At 36.2% G+C, this 17,528-nt stretch overlaps 1 protein-coding gene across 1 annotated transcript; it reads right to left on the reverse strand.

Annotated features, from left to right (window-relative positions):
• Window positions 1–8,774: 8,774 nt before the first annotated feature.
• Window positions 8,775–15,547, reverse strand: LOC122015229 (pre-mRNA-splicing factor 18-like). Its single transcript, XM_042572001.1, has 2 exons — window positions 14,561–15,547; window positions 8,775–9,343 (listed from the first exon to the last, which is right to left on the reverse strand). The coding sequence occupies exons 1-2, from the start codon at window positions 15,440–15,442 to the stop codon at window positions 8,936–8,938; spliced, it is 1,290 nt and encodes a 429-aa protein (XP_042427935.1). The 5' UTR covers window positions 15,443–15,547; the 3' UTR covers window positions 8,775–8,935.
• Between the last annotated feature and the right edge of the window lie 1,981 nt (window positions 15,548–17,528).

A 17,528-nucleotide genomic window follows, 5' to 3' on the forward strand; every position in this document is an offset into this window, starting at 1 on the left:
AAAGAAATTTAATTTTAGATTTTATTATTATGTGGAAGATATATTTTAAAGAGAATTAAAATTAAAATATCTCTCTTGTAAAAGTTTTACAAAGATTAAAGAAAGAGATTAGATCTCTTTCCTTATTTGTAGATTGGAGAGTTTTATTTTCTCTTTAAAATTATTCACATGTTAATAAAATTAAAATTATAGATATTTCCTTTTATTAACCATGAAAAGATTTTTAAAGAGAAATTTTATTTTAAAATTTCTGGAAACAAATAAGGAAAGTTTTAATTGTTGATTAAAACTTGTCCAATTTGTTTCCTCTTGATGTGGCCGACCATCATTGTTTAATTGGGGAAATATTATTTTATTTTTCTTAATTAAATCATGTCAAGGAAATTAAGGAAAATTTGTTGTAATTAAATTTCCTAATTTACCTAGGCCAAGGAATATAAAAGAAGGGGTGAGGGTGCCTTCACAAGACACAACATCTATTATTCCTCTCCCTCTTTTGTTCCTTGGTGTGGCCGGCCAACCTCTCTTTCTCTTCCTCTTGTGGTGGCCGAACCTCTCCCTCTCCCTTGGAGTTCTTGTGGTGGCCGGATACTACTCGGAGAAGAAGAAGAAGAAGGAGAGAAAGCTAGCATCTCTTGGAGCTTGGTTAGTATTTTGTTTTTCCTCCTTGGTGAAGTTTCCCTTTGTGGCCGAACCTTGCTTGGAGGAGAAGAAGGTGGTTGGTGGTTTCTCATCTTGGAAGATCGTTGCCCACACAACGTCCGAGGTTAGAAGAGGAATACGGTAGAAGATCAAGAGGTTTTTCTACAAGGTATAACTAGTAATTTCTATTTCCGCATCATGCTAGTTATTTATGGAAATAATACCAAATACAAGAGGCTTACGTTCTAGTATTTCGAATATGTTTTTCAAGTTGTGTTCTTTTGTTTCTTTCTTTTCCTTGTGATTTGATTGTTCTCTTTGGTTAACCTAAAGTTATTTTAGGAAATTAAATATTAGCTTTCTATTAAAGGTTTTGTCTAGTCGGTGGTGGTTGCTCCCATATCCAAGAAGGCCATGTGCCTCGCCACGTCAGTACTGGGAACCTTTTATGGAAATTGATATTTAATGGAATTAATAACTTAAGGAGACTTGGGTCGAACGTGTTAAGTTCCGCAGGAGATCCAAGTCAAAACCTAAAAGAACAAATAGATTAAGTTTTGGATCAAACGTGTTAAGTTCCGCAGGAGATCCAAAATTTAATTTAAAAGAACACATGGTAGCTAGGAAAAGGTTCAGACCTTTGTACAAAATTTTTGTACAATGGAACCTATAGGCTTTCCGAGTAGCAACCAACAGTTAGCGCTAGGAATCATGCCCAAGTGAATAATTCGCATGAATCATGCACGCTTATAATTTGGTCAAGCAAAGTGAGAGTCTGGGACATAAGCGTGAGGGCAAACTTGCTTATAACTCGACCGAGCGGTACGAGAGTATGGGACAAAGGCGCGAGGGCAGGTTTGCTTATAACTTGGTCGAGCAACATGAAAATCTAGGATATAGGCGCGAGGGCAAACTCACTTATAACTCGACTATACGGCGAAAGAGTTTGGGACATAGGCACAAGGGCATGCTCGCTTATAACTTGGTCGGGCGGCGCAAGAGTCTGGGACATAAGCGCGACGACCGGGCAACACGAGAGTTTGGATATAGGCGTGAGGGCAAACTCGCTTATAACTCGGTCAGGCGGCGTGAGAGTTTGAGACATAGGCATGAGGGCAGACTAGTTTATAACTTGGCCGAAATGTGTGAGAGTCTGGGACATTAATACAAGGGCATGCTCGCTTATAACTCGACTAGGTAGCGTGATAATCTAGGACATAGGCACGAGGGAAGTCTCACTTATAGCTTGGTCGAGTTGCTCGAGAGTCTGGGATATTGGCACGAGGGAAAACTCACTATAACTCACCCGGGCGGCTCGAGAGTTTGAGACATAGGCATGAAGGTATGCTTGCTTATAACTCGACTAGGCGACGTGAGAGTCTAGGACATTGGCATGAGGTCAAGCTTGCTTATAACTCGATCGGGCGGCGTGAGAGTCTGCGACATTGGTGCGAGGGCAGACTCGCTTATAACTCGCAGCTAGGGTGAGAGTCTGGAATGGCCGACCAGATGATCGTTGGGCACGAGAATCTTATTCGTTTATAACTTGCAATTGGGGGTGAGAGTCTGGGATGGTCGACCGGATGATTGTTGGGCACGAGAGAATTGCTCACTTATAACTCGTAGCTAGGATGAGAGTCTAGGATGACCGACCGGATGGTCGTTAGGCGAGAGAGCCTTGCTCGTTTATAACTTGCAGCTGGGGCGAGAGTCTGGGAGGATCGACCGGATGGTCGTTAGGTGCGAGAGCCTTGCTCGCTTATAACTCGTAACTAGGGAGAGAGTATGAGATGACCAACCGGATGATCGTTGGGTGTGAGAGTCTTGCTTGCTTATAACTAGCAGTCAAAATTTGTTAACTAAGAATTGCTAATTGATATTGATAAAGCTTTTAAACACTATTGATTGAACTATTGAACGATCGATTTAAGCTTAAGTTAATTTTGATAGGAATTTCTTGGATTTGGTCAGCCACTATCACTTTCATTTCCATAAATAATTTAACCTTTCTTATTTTGACTATAATGAGAATACAGATGACCATTGATTTAAAATTTACCTTTTTATGGGTCGAGTTGCCATATAGAAATACCGACCATATAGCCATTTAAAGATACCAACCGAGTAGCCATTTGGAGATATTAGTCATGTGGTCATTTGGAGATACTGGCCAAGTGGCCATTTAGAATATCGACAGTGTGACTATTTGGAGATACTAGCCAAGTGGTCATTTAGAAATATTGACCGTGTCACCATTTGGAGATATGAGTCGAGTGATCATTTAGAAATACCAATCGTGTGGCCATTCGGAGATACTAGCCAAGTGACCATTTAGAAATACCAACCATGTGGTTATTTGAATATACTAGTCAAGTGGTCATTTAGAAATACCAACCGTGTGACCATTTAGAGATATTGGCCAAGTGACCATTTAGAAATATCGATAGTGTGGCCATTTGGAGCTACCGGTCGTGTGGCCATTTGGAGCTCCCGGTCGAGTGGCCATTTAGAAATAACAGCCGTCGAGTGGCCATTGATAGAAGACTGTCCTACCTGATAAGTATAAGGATATAGTTTAAATTTAAAATCTAAAATTCAAGTTTTAGACTTATCTGTCGAGATGACTTGAGCAGAAACCTCAAGTTACTAGGCATGACGAATGAGCTGCTCGGGATGATTGAACTGTCATTTAGAGCTTGGATGAATATGCTCAGGTTTAAATTTAATTTCATCTTTGATGGGGGTTGTCGATCGGATCAAATTGTACTGTGATGTGAAATATTTGTCCCGATTTCTCAATTCCCAATATTCACGGAGTCGGGGAGGGATTAGGAAATTCCAGTTCACCACTCTTGCACTGTAGCAGCAATGCATTTGTCAATGTCAGACAGAGTCATGGCAATGTTGATTGTACCAGCTGCATCTGTCTTTACATTCCAAAACAGGCAAAGATTCCCACAGACGATCTCAAATTCGATCCTGTCCGGAAGTTGAGTAGATGAAGGGGCTGATGATGTGGCTGGAATGTTATCGGAGGAGAGACTTCGAGTTGGGAGTTGAGGACCTACGCATACAACAGATAGAGCCAATGAGAACATTAAACCGAGAACCAGGAAAGAGCTCCTTGACGCAGGTACTCCGACACTCAAGTCAGAATAGTAGTTGAGCAAAAAAGGAGAAGAAGATGATCAGTAGAACAGTAGAACAATGGAACTTGAGTGTCTTTGGATGCATCCGCCTACCTAGCAAACAGAGAGGACACCCTTTTATACCCCTCTAATGACCTCCGTAATAATGAGGCGGTAGAGAATATCTGGTGTCAGAATATATCGGATGATGGAGTATGTACAGCAGTCCGTCCTTAGGCAGAGGAAGGTTTAATTGCATGTATATGTCAAAATAAGGGAATATTCTCTGGTGAGTAATTGTTATTCTCTGACAAGCTTTTATGATTCCCTAACAATGTTATCTCCTAGAGGAGATCCGACCGGTTCTAGGTCCGGACGGATGTATGTTGAGAGACTTGCACATGAGAAGTGGAGAGCTAAACCCCATATGTCCAACCAACTCTAGTGTCGTCCGAGTGTATGTTAAGAGACTTGCATCAGAGAAATGGGGAGCTAAGCCCCATATGTCCGGCTGGCTCTATGACCCGATCGGTTGTATGCTGGTGTATGCTAAGAGACTTACACAGGAGAAGTTGAAAGCTGAGTCCCGTATGCTTGACCGGCTGCTGAGAGAGTTGCAAGGAGAAGTGGGAAGATGAGCCCCGTGTATACTGAGAGACTTGCACAAGAGAAGTGGAGAGCTGAGTCTCATATGTCCGGTCGACTCTAGGACCCGATTTGTTGTATGCTGAGAGACTTGCAATGAGAAGTGGGGAGTTGAGCCCCGTATGCTCGGCTGGCTATAAGGCCGCTCAGATGTATACTTAGAGATTTGCACAAAAGTAGTGGGGATCTAAGCCCCGTATGTTCGACCGGCTTTAGGATCTCACCGACTGTATGCTGAGAGACTTGCACAAAAGAAGTTAGGAGCTAAGTCTCGTATGCCCGGCCGGCTCTAGGACCTGATCGGTTGTATGTTGACAGACTTGTAACCGCCGGGTAGACCTAACCACGGTTTAGAACCGCCGGTTCAACTGTTCCAGGCAAGTTGACCCTTAACCGCCTAAGACGGTTACGGTTCATGGTTCGGAACCGTCGATTCACAGTTCGGTTCATGGTTCGTCACGGTTCGCCACAGTTCAAGATTATTATGTTAAAAAAATTAAAAATTAAAAATTATAAACTAAACATTACAAATTACAAATTAAAATTTATTGAAAAAAAGGGCTTGCACTTATTTAAGTTGTCTATGTATCCCCTTAGGGGAATCAAAGCTCACGTAGTTCTTTTACATTTTATTCTTTTACATTTTCACTCACTTCCATTTTCTGTTCCTGTCGTATTCGTTCCTTCAGTATCAAAATCTTCAACTTCGTCATCTGAAAGTTGCATTCCTTGGATTCTTTTCTCCGCTCTGGTCCAATCGTCCAGTAATGTTTGGGCTTCCAATGAGTCGGGAGACAATGTTGATCGTCGTTCATCTAATATGTTGCCGCCGTCACTGAACGTCTGCTCCACAGTAACAATTGACACTAGACAAGCAAAAATTTCTTTAGCGATCACGGAGAGGACGGGAAAGCTTTGAGCCTTCTGTGACCACCACTTTAAGATATCGAAATTTTCGCTATCTGCTTCATTAAAATCAAAAGAAGTTGTAAAATAATTTTCAAGTTCCTGTGTGTAACTTGAGGATCCTCGTGGACGTTTTGTTCGTTCTTTTAATAAAAGTTGTGCTTTTGTAAGTTTTAAATTACTACTAGTAGTTTGTTGTAATTCAAAAATATTAATTTGTGTTCCATATTTTGCATAATATTGATTATAAATATCATATAAATAAATTCTAACATTATATATAATATTAACTAGATAAGGAGAAGAAGAATCTTTAATTGGAATTAAAGCGTCGTAATATAAAGTTAACATTTCTTATAAAACTTCTAATTTAAATCTAGGATCTAAAGCAAATGCAATTAAATAAATTTCAGGAATAAAATAAAAATATTTTTCCCATTTAGTTTTCATAGCTAAGATGCAAGGAGATAAAGATTCATTATTAATATGTTCATTTAAAACTAATAATATATTAGAACATTTTTCTAAAATTAATTGAGCAGCGGGATAATAAATACCGGAAAGTTGTTCAGTTGCATCATTAAATATTTTTAAAATTTCACAAATACTACTACAAATATTCTATTGTTGTGAAAATAAATATATATTAGTATTAGTATTTTGTGCAAAAAAATGAACATAATAATTCTTTATATTCAAATGAATCTTGTAATAATTGGTATGTTGAATTCCAACATGTTGGTACATCATGTGGAAATTTTTTAGGTCTCATTCCATTAGTTTTACAAAACATACCCCATTGTTTCATTATAGATGGATGAGACCATAAATAAGAAATTACAATTCTAATTGGTTTAATATAACTTTCTAAAATTTCTAAACCATTTTAAACACATAAATTTAAAACATGACATACACAACGAATATGAAAAAATAAACCGCCAATAATAGGTTGACAAACAAATTTTAGATCATCTATACAAGCGGTATTGGAACTAGCATTATCTAATGATATTGAAAATATTTTATGAGTTAAGTCATATTCTTCTAAATTAAACATAATAATTGTGCGATGTTATGAACATTATGTGATTCATCAAAAACTCTATAAGCTAACAATTTTTTTTGGAGATTTCAAGAGTTATCGATCCAATGACAAGTCACACCCATATACGAATGTGTTTGTCAATGATCACTCCAAATATCATAACATAAAGAAACTTTATTATCTAATTTACTAAATTCATCAATTAAATTCTTTTTTCCTTGTTTTACTAAGTTTTTAATTGTATGAGTAAGTGTAGTTTAGGAACACGTTTAGCACATGGATTAAGAGATTCTTTACAAAAATCTTTAAATGTGCATTTAGATCCAAAACTAAAAAAAAGATGTTCTACGGAAACAAATTTAGCTAACGATTCTCTTAATTTATTATCTAAATATAAAAATAAACCGAAATCGGTACTACCGCTAGTTGAAGAAAATCTTGATAATTGTGTTTGAGAACGGTCGAGTCTAAATTCCGTCGGGTGCTTCTTTTTTACATGTCGTTTCAACGACCCATAGTCGTCACCGGCTTGAAATTTGTAGGAAGCATTGCGGTGCATATATTTTGCATGTATTTCTCCCGACGAAAGAGTGACCTTCTCAAAATGTTTAGTGAAAATAGAAGACTTTATAGGAAGAAGTTCTTGAACCTTAGAAGTAATTGCATCGGTACTTCCTTATGTTTCGGGTGTCGGATTCGAAAGATGCTCGATATAATCATCGGTGGATTGAATGTTGGGGTCCTCCCGTGGATTCATTATTTCCTTTTCCTTCCGAGCTCGAGATGACGCACCTCCGCGGCCTCCTTCCATTGTAATTGAAAATTGGAAACGAAAGCGTGTAGAGTATATGAAATTGAGATTAAGAGTAGAGAAGATGTGGGTAAAAATGATGAAATAAGTGCTCTATTTATAAAGTTTTGATAGTAACGGACACTAAATCATAGTCATTGATTAAAAAAGGTCAAATGATCCTAACCATTGAAAAAAAATACCCAAATCCCCCCCTTCTCCCACCGACTGTTCAAGCTGGTAAAAAAAAAAATGTTGAATCGGCGGTTAACCAGTGGCCCGTCGGTTTTGCACCAACGGAACTGGAACCGGGCCGACAACTTGCCGGGCTGGTTTCGGTTCGACCTGTCGAACCGGATCAACGGACAATCGGCCAGTTGACCCGGTTACGAGCCCGGGCCGGGTCCAGATCAAACCCAACCTGGGGTCGGATCTACGTCTGGGTATATACTGAGAGTTATACAGAAAAAATGAGGATCTGAATCTCGTATATCTTACCAGCTCTAGGACCTCACCAGCGGTATGCTAAAAAAAAAACTTACACAGAAAAGATGATTCATTTGGATATATATATATCCAGACTTTTTCTACTATCTCACTTTGATTTGATTGACTCCATATTATTTTCGGACCAGTCGTATCAATATATGTTAAGCAAAGGAGCGAGAGTGCAACAGTAAGGACATCCGAACTTTCAGCAAACATGGCAACGAAGAGAAGAGGAGACGAGCAACTTGATAAAGTCAAGAAAAAAAAATGATTTAGGTGAGACTTATATTAACCCTCGTTAAGCAAGGCATGCAATCGTCAGATGAAGATAATGAATGGACCAAGTAATTATCAGGCCTTAATCTATGTTTGGTGCCAAATTAATTAGGTAGTCAATTAATTGAGTTCATCGAGTAATAGTGAATTTTAACTATCGTAAACGGTTTATTATCATTAGTCCTATAATAAGATATAAACAAATAAATCACGAAAAACATTTTTTATTAGAGAGGTCAGACACTAAAAATGGATCCCAAATTAGAAAGATTATTGATAAAAGCAATAAAAAATAATAGAATAATAAGTACAATTGAAGAATCTACGCTGGGGTGAAAATAAAACAAAGCCCATGGGGCATGATACAGCTTAAGGCAGTTAATAAATTATCCACGCATCTGAAGTTCAAATTTCAACTACGACAGATTCCAGGCTATCTATGAGACATTGATGGTTAAAACTTTGGCAAGGAACTGCTCAGATACCTATATTATAAAATAATAATAATAATAATAATACAAACTTAAAATGTAAAAGTGAAGGCATGAATGAATTTCTCGTAGCTCCAAAACCACAATGGAAATCTCAGTCAAGCACTCAGGAATAGTTATTCAGTTTGAAATTTCTATGAGTATTCCAATTTCACCCTTTATAACGACTTACAATGCAAAAAATGTTTAGAATAGCATAAACCGATGGCCATAGGAAATCTATATCTAGCAACCTTACAATTTTATAATCTTTGTCAGCGCACAGTCGATTGCATAGCAACTTCGAATGACACTTAGTTACCATTCAAAGCAATTACGTTCAAATGATAAGACTACAAATAGACAAAAGAACCAGAAGATAAGGGCAAGTCCCTGCAAAGTCTGTCATGCATCAACGTAAATAGAATTTTGTCTCAACCAAGCAATATTAACTAAGAGTTGACATGGTAATAAAGACAGACATACATGTAAAGATATCCGATACGGATTAAGGGTTGGTGCCAGATTTGAACTCATCAGATCATTCCTTTGGTGCAGGCAACAATTTTAGCCTCTCTTCTGAGGATCCGTTTCCAGTATGTCTTTCCTCAGATAGAAGAGAAAGTAAGTCACTTCCATTTGCTAAACTATTGAACTCTACTGATTTGGATGGATCTGCTGGATAACGCCGTTGGCAAAATGTCATAAGCCTCTTCACTGACTGCAAATATTTACGGGTGGTCTCATCATTCATGACATGAGCCACGCTATTTGTGTAGATCTTCTCACGAGCAGAGCGCTCGTGAATGCCAACCATAGTTACACCAATTGGCCATGGAGCATTTCCGATTGCCATCTTGATGTACTGATCCATTGCAGCCAGATAATCTCTTTTCATGCAACACTTCACAACTACCAACAATGCTTGACGAATGTCACTGGGAAGCTCCTGTAAAAAAACTTTATATCAGTGCAATTAACATATCTACAATCAGCATTTATTTTTCTGTAACAATGAGAATCGATAAAAAAAAAAAAGATTAAATTTGACAGGGAATACACGTAGGCATGAGAGTGGACTTGCCCTGTGGCTACAAATTGAAATGCCTAGGAAGGATGACCAGTTGCCTGGTATACAAGGTTAAAGAATGAAGGCGAAAGCATATTTTTTTCCATCTCACTTAGAGGAGCCTATGGCTAGATCGATTGTACTGGAATTCATGAAGGAAAAGCAAAGCAGATATCTTGGGCTTTTGACTTAGCCTTCAATTTGACAATGACAACAAAAGAAGAGTCATCGATGGTTTCATGTCATTGTTTAAGGCAATGTGGCAAGAGGTGACATAAGATTTATGGTAGATAAGAGATATCCCAATCAAATCGGAGAGAGAAAGCCGAAGGAATGGAGAGGGGAGGTTGCAGCCCTTTAAAGAATACCCTTGGAAACCTAAGTCTAAAAGATGGCTCTGATACTATTTTGAATATCAAATACTAATGTGAACTAAAGTTACTACATTATCTATTAACCCTAGAACTTTTAACAAGAGCATAGCATGGAAGGGTAAGTGTTATGTATATACCAAGCTGATTTCAGATTCATTAATTCTACATTTCAAGCCACTAATAAATTCCAAAGCAAAAAAGTGGCAAAATCAGGCAAGTAATACTTCGTCTGGTCAAACTAAAAAATTTGGATTCATGGCTTTGACTTGTACCTTGTTTATTTGGTGTAGAAACTCATTTTTATATCTATTTGTAGAAAGGAAAGTATTTGCCATCTTTCAATTGATAAATAAGTAAGATCTATAAAATCTTAGCTTCTAGGAAAAGAGAATAAGAGATGACTATTTCCTTGTTTTGGCATGATTTGACTTTGTTTTGTAGCTTCATGTTTATACCAGTTCCTGTTTTATAAGGAAAAGCTGTTCGACATGATTAATAATTGGATAGTAGTTAGAATACTGTTTCCTCATGACCACATCCAATGAATTCTTCCAAATGGGGCTATGGTGCAGTGGCAGGGCATCCAGGTTGTCACCCAAGCACCCGTGGTTCGAGCCCCAACTATGGCGAATTTGCAGGAAGTTTTCCTCCAAATGGGGCACACAACTAAAGGATGCTGGGCTCCTGGGCTGCCCGCTGCGAGTGCTTCCCGATTTACCCTGGTGGCAAGTGGGAAACTTCCGTGGGGTCGGGCCGGTTACCCCAGGCTCAACGTTACCCAGCCTGGTTAATCTTTTTTTTTTTATTTGCTTCCTATGAGATGTCTTCTGCAACTATTCTTTATTTTTCATTGCCACTGTCCTCTAAACTCCACTCCTAGCTTGTGTTCCCTATGAAGGGTAGAAAATCTCTTGGAATAAGTGGTCAACATCCACGAACAGCCACATAGGAAAAGTGAAACCAAAAAAAATTCTGGTCATTTTGGCCAGGTGGGTTTTGGCTGATTCGGAGGATTTAATTCCTTCTAGAAAATTTTCACTTGATCTTTTCACTCCAAAGGAAACAAGACAATAGTTAGGAAACAGTTAGGCATACAGTTAGGAAACAGTTAGGCATACCATCTTTTTCTCCTACAATGTTATGGAGCAAATTCACAAGATACTTTTCTTATTATGACTTAAAAGCCAAGAGATAAAAAGAAGGGAAGGGTAATGAATGAATTATGAGAATTATGATACCTAGGATCAGCAAACATAGAGACAGAAATAGTTAATGACTGTACATAATGGGAACAGGTATGGATTAAGATGGTGCAAGAAAAACCAAAATGGGTATGGGGTGAGAGAAAAAATCCATACCAACATTGTACACTATTCGTCATTTAAAACAATCAGAAAAATGCTGGACTTGTTGAGATGGATCTGATAAAAAAAAGATGAAAAACACTGAACATCAATGATCAAGACAAACTGGACAGACGGTTCAAAATAAATATAAAGAACAAAAACAAATAAATGACTTGAGAAAACGACTGTGGTAAAAAGAATCTTTAAAAAAAACAATCTAGTGTTTGTGAGTAACCTCTACACCAGCTAATCTCGTCTTTGGGAAAGTCAATATATCCAACTTAAATCATTAGAGGTCTATTGCAATTATAATCTTCAACAGAGCTAGAAAATTTGGGGCACAGAGGGTTCTTTCAAATGACCACATGGAATTGAATAATTAATATAATAGAACTATTTTTACTTGGTTGAAATGAACAAATCCACCTACATTGCAACTACATTGGAACTTTCTCCTTGCTCTAGGTCCAACTTTCACTTAAATCCGGGGCTTAGTTTACTTGGGTAGAAAGATAGGGGGCGAAGGAGGCAGAGAGGAAAAGTGATATAAAAATATGAGTGATTCTGTGAGGTTTTCCTTAAAATTTCCTTCCCCCTCCTATCTTTTCATCCAAGTAAACTCAGACTAGGTGAATTTGATGAATTGCAGTTAATTTTACCAGGATTTCATTAATTACATGAGGTCATTCTTACATAACTAGAATTGACTACAAATGACATTGAAGAATCAAAAACTCATATTTCCATAGGGCACATCATCTAACATCATAATCTCCAAAATTCAAGAAGTAAAAGGCCGCTCCAACTAACTGGTTAGAGAATGGATTAAAACTACACAATTCATTTAGGATATAGAAGAAAGGTCAGAATAAGTTTACACTATATTATCCAATGCAAGTATATTCAAACAAACTTGAGAACAAGCCAAAATAAAATCATATTGTATGCCAATATACCCTATTCCCCTTATCAATTAAAAAAAAAAATTACTTTAACCCTAAACAGGAGGATCTATCAAAATAAACAAATAAGGTCTTAAAAAATCCTTGCACCATTCTCTATTACAAAAATGTACTCAACTCCTGGTGAATTGTCAGTGTCTAAATTTAACACCATTTTTAAAGAGTACGAAATTATCGCAACAACATCTAAGTAATGATCTTCAAGGAACACAATTTTTGCATTTTTTTAGTCTCTGCTTCTAATAAGGAAAAAATGCATCTTTATGTTCCCTCTTATCCTTAGAGATAGCTTTTATTTTATTGACCCTCTTTTCTTTTCAATCATCCCTTTTAAAGAATAAGAAAAACATTGTGACTAATCATATCTTAATGTGTAGAAATACTACTGTTGAGGATCATGAGCATGGGCTAAAAAATTAAAGTTGTATAACCTATGACAAAGTCACCATGAAAGGGAAGAGGCTCAAATGTCTCCTTAAAAGTAGCAAATCTCTAATTTAAAAATCAAACTATTGCCTAAATATGTAAATGAGTTTATATAAATAAGCATTAAGATCACTAGTCACATAAAATAGCTGAATAAAGTGAACAAGACAACTCTTAAAAGAGTTTATCAGACAATTCAAGTTTATAAATACAATGAGACACTTTACTGTATTATCATACACTTTATAATAATTATTACTCGGCATAAATTCATTCCTGAAGTATGTAATTATGTATCTCTTTCATGCAAGCTTAGTAAAACTCTCAATCTAATGGGAAGAAACAAACTTGGAAAGGAACAAAAACAAAATTGTATGATAAAGAAACTTATTCAATAAATATCATAGTTGTCAAGATCAATAGATACCAATAAAGATTCCAAGTTAGATTGATATCGGCAAAAGCCAATCAATCTTTTCTGAGAAATCAATTATCTCATAAAGATCAATAGATCATTGAGAAATTTTAAAATAGTATCTGAAGAAATTGCCTAGAAATGAATTACAGAATTAGACTCAACTAAAAAATAAGGAAGAAAAGACAATAATTTGGTCAAATTGAGGGCGAAAATGAATGAGATAAGTTGAAACTTGGATGAATTAGGTTTCTCAACCTTGCATATGGCAAGAGTCTTTCCAACTTAGGTTTCTCAACCTCTTAATAACTCGAGATTGCTCATGAGATTGATAATTTATCCTTGCTACTAATCATGAATTGCCACGAGCCTAACCAAATGCCTCATCTCTTTTCATGAGATGATTGAGAGAAATTATTGTTAATTGGGAGAAATCTTAGAGATCAAATTTGAATGTGATTTAGGTTCCCAACTAAGCCTTACAAAGGAGACAACCCGATGCACAAATCTTCCGCCAATACGGGATCCTGGGGAAGCTCGTATGCAGTCATACCAACATTACAAGAGGTTGTTTCCGCGACTCGAACTCGTGACCATAAGGTCACACGACAACAACTTTACTAGTGTGCCAAGGCTCCCTTTCTAACTAAGCCCTATAATAAATATTAAATAAAACTCTACATTATCAAATAATATTAACAACACAATACTATTAAATTCACAATAATAAAGAACATTTTAGCATTTGTCATAATACATTTTTATTTTATTAATTATAACATCATAAATTTGTTGTTTATTACTTTCATATTGATAGACATGATTTGTTGTGTATTAAGGATATTGTACATAGAGATTTATATTAGCGATCTACTATTACCTATAGTTTTAAAGTATGTTTTTTATCAAATAAAAACAAAAGTATGATATTATCAACTTGATCATGATAATAATGTCATTACTAATATTGTTATAATCTACTATGTATTACCAATCTAACTTTATCAGACCTACTTTTTATTATTTATATACTTGTTAAATATATGGTACTAGATAAAACATAATCTACATCCTTATTATGACTGAACATAATTTGCATCTGGTATATTGAACTATTTTTTCTAACAATTTTGATTTCATTGATCTTAGTAATCCAATATGACCGATATTTAAATTTTTTTTATTCCAGTAGTGTAACAATTTTGGTAGCCACAAAAAATTCCACAGTATCAATTTTAATATCCATGAAAAATAACCTATTATCATAAAACAGAACAATCGCAAATTTAAAACATTATCTTAAATAATGTATTCTACTGAAATGAAGAATCTGCGTAAAAATAATAATAATAATAATTGTCTGAAAATTTTAAAAATTAAAATAAGATTCCTAATTTGCATCAGATAGTGTATTAGCAATAGAATCAGAGAAGGAAGAAAGAACCAAAACATTAAGAATCAAAGAGATGGAGAGTTCAGACCAAAGGGATTGTGAGCTCCTTACAGCAGCAAATATACGAAGAGGAACCAAGCAAGATGCAAATTGTACTATTATTGGAAAACCAACGACATACCTTCTTCCTGCAGAACTTGAACAATGGATTCAGATAACGAGCGCACTGCTTACAAGTTGCAACCATCGACTTCCCTTTGGCTGTTCTTTTCTCTGCCTCTGGCATCTCATCCAGTTCCTGGTTCCATTCATTCAGCAGTCTCTTGAAGAAAACAAGAATCTTGTCCTCAGTGCAGAGATCCTCGAACTTGGCTTTCATGCGCTTCAGGTCCTTGTCAGTGTCCAACCCGGAAGATCCTCCATCCTCACTCAGATTTTTATCCACGTCTGCGTCGACACCATCATCCTCCAACCTATCCCCATCACCCCTCTTGCTCTTTGCCCGGTCACGCAAGAACGAAGACGCAGAGCCAGACTTCTGCCTCTTACGGAGTTCATAAATATCTCGAAGAAAGTCATTGGTCTGACCCTCCGTCATGTCGCTGTCGATCTCCAGGGTGCCCGATTTGAGCGTGAGCTTGAGGCGGTCAAGACGAGCGTCGTCGTCCTCCCCAAAAAGAGTGATGGGCTGCTTGAGGATGCGGAGTCGGCGGATGACTTCCTGGCGGGGGAGGACGAGATCATCGATGCGTTGCTCTTCGGACAGGATCTCGAGGGGCTTCTTGGAGGCAGCGGCGGCTGAGGCGAGGGCAGGGGGGAGGTTGGAGGTGGGTTTTGCCTCGAGGGAAGAGGAGGCGGCGGAGGAGGAAGAGGAGATGGTTGTGGTGGCTGTGGTGTTAGGGTTGGAGCGGTGGGATTTGGAGATAAGGCTCCGCTGTTCCTCCTCGCGGAGCTTTTGCATCGCCTTCTGGTCGATCTCGGAGCGCTTGAGGAACTTACGGCCGCCGAAGTCTGCTTGCACGTTCTTCCTCTTCTTCTCGAGCTCGCGCCTCAACAAATCCATGGCTTCCGTCTCGCTCCCTTTCTCCCACGAAGCGGAGGGAGAAACCGCGATAGGGAAGGAGAAAAAGGGGTCGCCGAATTCTTTATTCTTCAGGAAACTTTCACTTCATTCCCGAGATTTATGCATTTTTCTAAAATTGCTACTTAAAACGTTGAAATGATCAAAATATATGTGTTAGAGTGTGAAATGCCGCATTTTTTACTATTTAATTAAACACACCGTTAATATTATTTTTTACAAAATGAGAATAAAATAGTTTTTCAACACAATAAAAATTTAAAAAAGGAAACAAAATTTTTAAAAAAAACTCTCATATAATAACATAATAAAAATAATAAATAGGAGAAATAAAAAAAAATCTACACATGAACACTTATTTTAGATATTTACTACACTTCCTTTTATTATTCATTGTATACTTTCCAATAAAAATCCAATAGTGTAAGGGAAAAAAAATACAGCATCCTATTATATAAATTGGTTCCTGAACGCACACAAAAAAAATTTACTCCATCTTATATAATCATTATCTTGCTTACTTGACTAGCTTTGTTTACTTGGCACTCAAGTCATCTAACCGGACACACGATGCTTGATAACCCATCTATGTATCCTAATTGTGTCGATAATTATACGATAGATTTATAGAATAAAATAAGGATTGAATTCTAATGATATTAATAAAAAATTCACATGTTAACTTACTCAATACTTGATTTACGCCCTTCGAATTCATTCGAATGAATGAATGAATGATGTAGGAGGATCATGAGAAAAGGGAGGACGACAAATTTCACCTTTTCATGCAATTGATAACCCATTATAACTGCTCCAGTTACTAAAAAATCATAGATCAATTGCTCATTCAATCTTCAATCTACTTCACAGATTTTTTTTTTTTTTTAAAAGAATTCATGCATATACAATGTGAGATTCACAGGTGTTCAATTTTATCTAATTTTTAGTCTCAATATCGATGCAGAAAACATGCAAAATTTTCAAACGTTTTTACAAAACCCAGTAAATCATAATTTTAAAATTACTAAATCAAATACCCATTTCTCGTTTCACCCTCACATTCAAATCAATTCGACTGAAAAAAAAAATCAATTTTTGTTTATGTTTGAAAAAATTCATCACTCGATTTTAGCCAAAACTGATTGATCGATTTAGAGAGCTCGAAATGACATGAACCAGTTCTTATGTTCGTCTGATTCTCTTGATTGTAAAAATACTATAAAACATCAATTTAACTTAATATATTGAGAGCAGTAATTTTTTAAAGACGAATGTATCCAAAAAACTAATTTGTGTTTAAAAAAATTACTGCTCTCAATATATTCGGTCAAATTGATATTTGATAGTATTTTTAGAATCAGGAGAATCAGACGAACACATAGAAACAAGTTTAATCATTCAAGATCTCTAGGTCTATTAATTAATTTTAGCCAAAACCGACTGATGGATTTAAAGTCCTCAGAATAATATGAAGGTAGTTATTATATGTTGATCTAGTTCTCTTGATTATTAAAATGTTATCGAACATTAATTTAATTCAATATATTAAATATATTAAAAACAGTAAATTTTTTTAATACGAATGTATATAAAAAAATTAATTCATGTTTAAAAAATCACTACTATGTCAAATTAATATTTGATAAATTTTTATAATCGAAAAAATTAGGTGAACATATATAAATTAATTTCATATCATATTGATTTCAAATTATTCCGAAGTCTCTAATTTCATTAGCCAATTTTTAAATTCATTGGCCAATTAATTTTTAAATTCATTGGCCAATTTTAATTGAAATGAATTTATCAAACAGAATTGATTTCAGATTCGACTAAAAAAAAATCAATGTATTGATTTATTTTTCTAATTGAATTGATCTGAAGTCGATGATAAAACATAAAGTAGATACGTTATTTAATAGTTTTAATTAAAATTATGATACGTGAAGTATTTTAGAAACTTATCTACAAGATTCGGTCAAAGCTGCAAATTTTTTCCTCGTGTCTTCATCAAACACCAAAAGTTCTTACACAAATGTTAACCATTTTTATTTCCAGCAATCTGACA

The sequence above is a fragment of the Zingiber officinale genome, chromosome 8B (assembly GCF_018446385.1).
Source record: "Zingiber officinale cultivar Zhangliang chromosome 8B, Zo_v1.1, whole genome shotgun sequence".
Classification (NCBI taxonomy): domain Eukaryota; kingdom Viridiplantae; phylum Streptophyta; class Magnoliopsida; order Zingiberales; family Zingiberaceae; genus Zingiber; species Zingiber officinale.

What these genes read in the sequence shown, in the direction of transcription:
- LOC122015229 (XM_042572001.1), bottom strand. Translation starts at nt 15,442, where the DNA reads ATGGATTTGTTGAGGCGCGAGCTCGAGAAGAAGAGGAAGAACGTGCAA. An exon ending in TCAAGTTCTGCAGGAAGAAG is followed by an intron (nt 9,344 to 14,560) that starts GTATGTCGTTGG and finishes GTTTTTTTACAG; the next exon opens with GAGCTTCCCAGTGACATTCG.